This window comes from Formica exsecta, unplaced genomic scaffold, assembly GCF_003651465.1.
Source record: "Formica exsecta isolate Colony F162 unplaced genomic scaffold, ASM365146v1 scaffold20, whole genome shotgun sequence".
NCBI classification, from domain to species: domain Eukaryota; kingdom Metazoa; phylum Arthropoda; class Insecta; order Hymenoptera; family Formicidae; genus Formica; species Formica exsecta.
The window spans coordinates 149,369-157,700 of NW_021849298.1; the positions used below are offsets into that span (position 1 = coordinate 149,369).

At 37.1% G+C, this 8,332-nt stretch overlaps 1 protein-coding gene across 1 annotated transcript in view; it reads right to left on the reverse strand.

Moving 5' to 3' along the window:
• The window catches only part of LOC115234583 (irregular chiasm C-roughest protein), a 335,002-nt gene that overhangs the window by 136,246 nt on the left and 190,424 nt on the right, over positions 1 to 8,332 (reverse strand). Inside the window, 2 exon segments of the mRNA XM_029805764.1 lie at positions 2,801 to 3,036; positions 3,537 to 3,873. Of these exon segments, the coding sequence (XP_029661624.1) occupies positions 2,801 to 3,036; positions 3,537 to 3,873 (573 nt within the window).

The window sequence follows — 8,332 nt, forward strand, 5'->3', positions numbered from 1 at the left end:
TATATATATATATATAGACTGCAAAAAATAAATTAAAAATTTTAATTAATATTTCAATACTCGCGGAGATATATTAACATAACCGAATACAACTGCAACAGTATATCTCTCATAGATAATTCGCGATTCGCACAGAACACAGTATGGCACGACATATTGCGCAAAACAAAGTATATAAAAGAAACACAAGCGCCATTGCATTTCAATGAAAGCTGACTTTGCCCGCATTGGCGTGCTGGACGCGCGCTTCCGGATTGGAACACCCAAGTTGATTTGTTTTTCCCGACTTCGCCGGGATAGACGTTAAGTGTACTCAACGTCTTATCGTGCACCGCGGTTTACGTGCTATATTTCATGCAGCAGGCAACTTTTAGCGTTCTTCTTTCGTATTTACTCAACCGGTTTGAGAAAGGCACAATAGAAAGAAGTTATATCCAAAGATTTATAAAGTCGGTACAGTTCATTGAGATACGCGAAATAACTCGGAGTGCCGAAAAGTGAACGAAAGTAATTGCTTACGTTTCGAGAATTTATTTGCCAGCAGTCAAAATATCCGATTTCAATATTACATGAACGAGAGCATTTATTTATGAGTCCATTATATGCGAATTAAGCTCCCTGAGATATTAATGAACAAGGTACATTTAGTTGTCAGTTAATAATTAATAGATTTTACTTACTAAAAAACCTTTGTAATTTTTATCGTTCCCCTAAAAGTTTACATTTTTGAGACGCAAGAAATTAATGTTAAAAAGTCCATCTTTGTGTTTCTTTTGATATTTTTAGTTTGAAAAGAGATCTCTTTCAAAATAATAAATCTCTCGCGAATAGTAAATCTCCATCTGTATTAACGTTCAAAAGTTTTGTGCTAAGCAAGGCCGCAAATATACTGTCGGTAAAGATCGCTGTCAGTGCAAAATTTTTGCGCGGGAACCGAAAAATAAACATCGCCCTGAGGCGGAGTAACCAGGCGACGCATAAAGGAGAATGCAGAAAAACGCATACGAAGAGTATGCCAACCACATATCCGCACTTATACACAAGCACATCGCACGTTGAGCGGACGTGCCATTTCACAAGAGATAACAGTTGACCGTGTTCTTTTCATTCTACTCGGTGGTTGGATATTAAAAACAGGAAGAGTGCGGAGCAAAACTATATGAAGCAAGGGTTTATTTAACCGGGCTCTCGAACAATACTGAAGAGCATCAACTGGCGATTACTTTGCCTTGCGACGCGTCGCGAAAACGTGCGCATTTCGTCGCGGAGACAAATGTAGCCGATAAAACGAGCGACGCATCTGTCTAGCGAAGGAAAAATGAAGACGTAAAACGGAAACTTTTAGGGCAAATGCATATTCATATAACGATGCGACCGGCGGATCCAAGCGGCACGAATTAATATGCATAAATCCTGCCATTACTGTCGACTCGGGCAGCTTAGAACGTCTCGTTCCGCAATTTATTCGTGACCCCAACCACTTGCCGAAGATTCTTAAGAACAGTGACACTACCTATAACGTTTAAATCTGAGAATAACCGGGATAAAAAATGCAAAGAAATTTTTAGTTGTAGCAGGCTACGTGTCACATTCCTTTATGTTGTATAATATAATAATTAACATTAATATTAATAATTAACTAAATAATAATTAACATTAAATGATTTTTACTTAATGCTACAAAATAGATAAACCACTACTTAGAATAAGTCAACAAGACATGAGAAAGAAAAAAATAATTTTTAAGAAAATTTGATATTTTAAGAAACGTATTTAAAAGCGCGAACAAATTTCGATAAAAATATTTTGATCTTTTTATATAATATAAAAATGAAATCGCAAAATATTCTTTGTGTATTGATGTATATGTAATGAAACAAATTCTAAAATTGAAATAATAAATGTCCAATATCGAATGCAATTATAGTTTTTAGGAAAAGGTTATATGAGATGTAAAAATGGAGAACATTGAAAACAGTAAAAGTTTGCGTTTTCGACTATACGTTACGGAAAAATTTTTCTCTCGTATGTTATCGCTCCTAAATGTATCCGGCACATTCCTAAAAAACTTCATCAGTCAGAACTTTTGTGAGAATTTAATTATACGCGCGAAATTGAAAGGCTTTATGCAAGGTAGGATCACGTTTGCCAAAAAATTCATGAACATCTCGCTTTTTCAGGAAAGAACGCATAAAATTGCACTATAAAAAGATCTGTTATTTTTTATAATCGCCAAGTTAAAGCGAACAATCCTCTCTTCATATTTTATTTCATATTAAAAAAAAAAATATGGTATATAAAATTTATTAAAAAATAGCACAATTGTTTTTGCCGTTGAAAACATTTGAATACTTAGTATCCGAGTTTGTAATATTGATAGTATATACAATAATATATCAATAAATCAATCTATCAATAGGAAATCGTATATTTGATGCCTATCGGAAAATAATTGTATCTTCGATGGTTTTAAATCTCTTTGATAGCTCTCTCTTTTTATAAATCTCTTTTTATAAAATATCTTATTTAATATATATAACACGGTTTATAATTCAAATGAAGCAGTCATATTTTATAAACGCAATAGCGAAATGATCAGCGATCATACCGATAATATTTATATATAATATAATATAATAACGAATAAACACTATTTATTGAAATGTATACGGGAATATAGCGTGAAAAATAAAAAGTAAAATTTTCCAAGATTCGCGTGGGCGGACTTTAATTCTTCACGTCAATAGAAAATCCGACTTCAAAGGATTAAACGTTGAGAAAGGGATTGCAAGGTACTTACCGAGCACAACCAACTTCACCGGTCTGCCGAAGAGGATCTTTCCCCGGTCGTCCTCCAATGTGCAGCTCCACACACCGTCGTCCTCTAATCTGACATTGTCTATGTGCAACGCGGCGGTCGTGGAGTCGCCGATGTATCGGTGTCCGGTTCCGCTCATTTCTGTTCTCGTATCTATCGTGATCATGTCCACTGGGTTATCCTCGTGCAGCCACGTTGCCGGTCGTATTCTGTAACTTCTGACAAGAGGCGCAACGTCCGCATTACTTCACTTTATGCAACAAACTTCGACACAGTCGGTCTTCGGGCAACGAAGGGACTTGAACTATTATCGCGGAGAGAGACTTTGTTTCCGTAGAGGGATTTTCACCGTGATGTTATTCGACATGGAAGTTACTATTACAAATTGAAACCGGATATTAATATAAAAGAAAAATACAAAGGAATATTTTGTTAAACATGTAGATATATACATATATATATATATATACATATATATCTGACAAAGATATGGAAACGTAATTTAGAAACTATAGATAACGAGAAAGAGAATATTATTGATATATTTTATCTCACCCGTTTTCATATTTGAAATTAAAACACGATGTGTTTTACATTCAAATATAATATTTCAGAATATTGAATATATATACTTGATATTTCAAATAATTGACTTAAAATTAATTAATCATCTGTCAATAATTCTCGGCAATCGATTAAGTATAAACTCGCGTGTTACCTCGCTCCTGGCAGCAATAATCTCGAGTAATTTCCTTCCAGTTCGCAGGGCAAAATGACTTTACTATGAGGCTTCACCACAAGCTCCAGAGGCGGATTGGATGACGTGTCGGCTACGTCTGAGGATAGCAGAACATTGGTAGTGGTGGAGGAACTGGTAGACCATGACTCCTCCTCGGGGGCCAAAAGAGCAGCGGGCTGGGCCACTTCATCAGGCAGAGATATCACTGTCGAGCTGGGTGTCGTTGTGCTCGTTGTGCTAGTGGTAGTCTTCCTAGAGCGCCGACTACCTTCCTGCCTACCTCGCAACGCAAAAACGCCAGCCTCGTTCACGGAACCTGTAACAACGTGGTATAATGACGTCAGTCTTTCTATCATTAAAGAAAGTTGCCGTGATTTCGTTTCTCGCTAGTGTCTTGCATTGTTTACAGCGCATGGTTTAATCGCATTTTTGTTATTATCAACGTTTTCGATGTGTTCCAATTTTTAAATATTTCTAAATAAACTATCGCGTGACTTTTCGCAAGAAATCGCTTTAACTGCGAGACCTCGACTATTATCGATTCTTACCATCGCTGTAATGTTTTATATGCTAAACCCCGATCGATTAATTAAACAGACAAGTAAATTAATAAGAACGCATAATGTTCTTGTGTATGTCAAGTTACATAATTAAATAGTTAAGTAATTATATAAGCGCTTGTCTCTCTCTCTCTCTCTCTCTCTTTCACAAAGTTTACCGCTCTTTCTAAAGAAGAGAAATGTTCCCCGAAGCTTAACCCATGTAGAAGCTGTGTCTAAATAAACGCAATGTATTATCTTCCGCACTGAGCAAATTTTCCGTCTTCAACCTCTGGTGGAGGGAGACGCGCGTTACATCCGCCCGAATTCAAAGGGCGGCTAAATTTTCTCGTCGCCTTTTACGGCGCGGAACAACAGACGAAATTAGTCGTCCGCCTCTTCGTGCCCCTGCCACGCTTTATCGAGAGGTAAATATTCTGAAGGCTGAAGCTTGATCGAGTTAGCGCAGCCTTGGGAATTCGATAAAGCCACGACAAGAACGTCGTTGCGAAGGGCATTTTCTAGTCTGCGCGGCGCGCGGGCGGGCAAACCTCATCCCTTTCCGCACGCTCGGTCGCCCTCACCTAAAACTGCCTGCCTATCGAGCTTGGTCGACCGAGACTTCACGAGGAAAACTAATTATGGTTCCGATGAGCCGCAAATAGCTGCAACTACCTAACCTAACGTAGCTAAGAGCTCTCTTTCCGGGATCCGCCTGCTTTCTCATCTCGTTGCCGCGAGTTCCGCAATCCCTCTGTAGCAAACCAGTAGTTGAGGGTGACCGACAGTCCAACTTGTTTGCATGCCATGAGCTAGTTCTACGGCTATTTCATTAACGTTCTCTCTTGACTAACGGCTACAGCATACATTCCTCTATTCTTTTAAATCTTTTTCTTAACGCTACAATTTTTTGTTTCTTTAGGCGAAAACTATTGTATTTAGGTAATTTAATGAGTATCTTATAATTTTTAATCTTTTAATTTTTGTATGGAGAGAATTTAATTTCTTTTTCTTTTAAGTTAATTGGTACTAATCGTAGTCTCCTTAAAAGTATAAAATATAATAGAAGCAATGACAAATAAAAATAATGTATAAAAATTAGAGGAAGAGAGAGAGAAGAAAATAATTAGTAATCACGTTATAAAAATATATTAATACAATGTATATCACATTTGATTATAAATTTTAATCTGTTATGACTTATATTATCATACAAATAATTTAATTCCAAAAATATTGTAAACAAGCATTCTGAATAATTAAACAATTCTGTGTCTAATATTTCTCGTTTATACTTGAGCAATTCTGTTTAATCAACACGCAATATAAATATGCAAGTTAGAAGGAAGGTATTAGTGAGGAATATGTAAATGTGTTTTACATAAGTAACAGGACTCCGATTCTACTTTTACCAACCTTCGCAAAGCCTTCGCGAAGCTGCAGATTCCGTAAAAGACGGGCTGACAACCGAAGTTCTTCGTATTTCTCGAGAACTATTAAATTGAAGTTCTTCGGAAGTACGAAGAAGCGTACAACCCTAGTAAAACTTCGTGAAACAGCGTTATGACGAAAGAATGCACAAACATGCTTATAATATATATTATTTTTATCGTGATTAAACGATCGTTAATTTATTACCGTAATAACTATAATTCAATATTCGTGATAAAACGTAAAACTATATTTTATTAGTAAACGTAAAAACTGAGACCAGAATAAAATTTTAAAATAATTAAATTTTAATAATTGCAATATAGCAATTACGAATAATTTTAAATACTTAGTTTCAAACATAATTTAATTCTAAAAACAAGTTTATTTGTTATATATAATTATATGATTACTCGATTTTCGTTGATGTTAATAATCAATGCAATGCAATATTATTTAAATAGTTTGTAATTTAATAAAATTTCAATTTTAATAAGCGATAAAAGTATATAATTAAACTATGTATTTGCCATTTTATTACTTGTTAAAGAATAGAGATGAGAGAAAAAGAGCGGAATGTTTAAAAGAATTTATATAAATTATAATTTAATTAATGACGCGCTTTTCGCACGTACGCACTTACACGTATGCAGAAATTTAGCGATCAAAGGATGAAAGCAACTGTTCCAAATCGATACTCAAAATCGAACGTTTGTCGAGAACGGGCACAAAAATATAATACAATTTAGCTTTAGTCGCATGAAATGCAAAGGACTTGTCTAAAAAATCTATGGACCTGTGATCACGTAGCGATATCATGGCGCCGGCCAATAGCAAATGTGGTCTCTGTGTTCATCAACGTTCCCAATAGTATAGCCGACTAGTTATACACCGCTATCGAGTGAATGTTGTTCGACGTTGATGCATGCATTATTCAGGCGGTGTATCTCCATTCATTATTCATGTCATGATCAATGGATGTCAACAGACCGCGATCTGTATCTGAGCACGTCGCTATGGCAGAAAGTGAAAACGGACGCTAAGCGAAATATACAGGCCAGGCTCAAAGGAACGTTGCGAGAGCAACGCGAACATAACGAATTTACGGCGCCGCGTATCTACGTCGGCGACACAACATAATGAACCCTTAGTTACAATAGAATTGACACGTGCTTAGGGAACTTGTTATCATAGCGTAATTGTACCGCTCGAAAGCTAATTGCCACTTTCAAAATAGACTCTCTTCTATTAATATATACAGGTAAATCATGCCTAAGTACTCTTGACTCTTGCTCAGATCTATTTAAACTCACTAACATTAATGACGACACATTTTTTTTATCTACACTCGGATGATTCTTTTTTTATATACGACTAACGCTTTTATATTTATCGGAATTCATGGCGAATTTAATAATTATTAAAAGAGATTAATTAAATCGCGCTTTTCTATGTACAATGCACGCGATTCACAACAATGCAAGATGGTAAAACGGTTAAGAGGATTTGTCACCTTGTATTACCGGATAAACTCCTTTTCCTCTATACGTGATGTTCTCCTCGCTGCGAAATTTCCTCCTACATTCGCCATCGCTGTACCTTCGTCACTCTCTGCGTATGCGTCGAGCATCAAAGGTGAAACACATAGCGCGAGAGTCCGCCATAGGAATTCCGATAATTTGGAAAGAGGAGCAAGTAAACTCCGAGTAGAGAAACATTGTCTTGAATCCCGGTAGCGTTAGATTTGTCGAACATTTCGGACACGAAGAACCTTGCAATTTCACGTCGCGAAATACTAAGCGCCACATGAGCCAAGTTTCGCAAGAATTGCGCTCTGCATTTCGACTATCATCTATTTTACGTTATCACCGCTAATTTTCCACTTTCTTGGCTTACCTCGGTCGCAATTAGAATTTTAAACAGTTTCTCCCTCGACCAAATACTTCGAGCGCGAGGGTTCTTTCTCTCTTTCTCTTTTTTGAACGAGTGCCGTTACGATCTTATAAAGAGCACGTGCATAAAAGTTTTTAGTTTCCGTATCTTACGCTATACACGTACAATAAAATGGATATAAAATAATATTCACGTGTATTTAAAATGTCTACACATACATAATATGATAATTGCGATTTCTTGTAAAAGGTACAATCGATGAAAAAAAAATCATTGATCACGAATTAATTTGGCCTCGCTATTTTGGATACTCGCGCAATTTTGTAATTAGGTCAACGGAGAATTCCATCTCACGCGTTTCGTTACAATATATCGGAATATAAACGAAAATAATATCAGCGTGTAACTAAAGCGCGCGGCAACGATAAATAAAAAACGGAATATATCCATAAATGGCAAGAAAAAAAAATTAATTTATGTTTCGCTATATTTTATTATGCATTTTTCGCTCCACGTCACCGATCGTTCGCCACGTCACACTCTCTACATTTGTTCGACCGTAGTCATCTTCCTTGCGTAGCCCGGGGACCTAGGGTCTCAGAACATATCAACGAGACCCGTCTCATCCGCCGTATTCGGATCCGAGGGGCGAGCAGTATCCGTCGTTCCCCGAAAAGTTTCGAGAATATTAGTAGAGTTTTGCATGCCGTCGAGCACGCGGAGAGCAGTCATAGCACACACAGAGAAAAGACATGTACGGGGATACTCTCTGTGTCGCGGCAGAGATGCCGAGGTGACCTTGCTTCGTGTATACAAAGCGGCAAAGATCAGAGGCGTGCCTGGGGCACGTAGAGACGACGAGAGCGAGAGAGCAATGGAGCGAACAAGCGCGGAACGAGGGGAGCGGGGGGG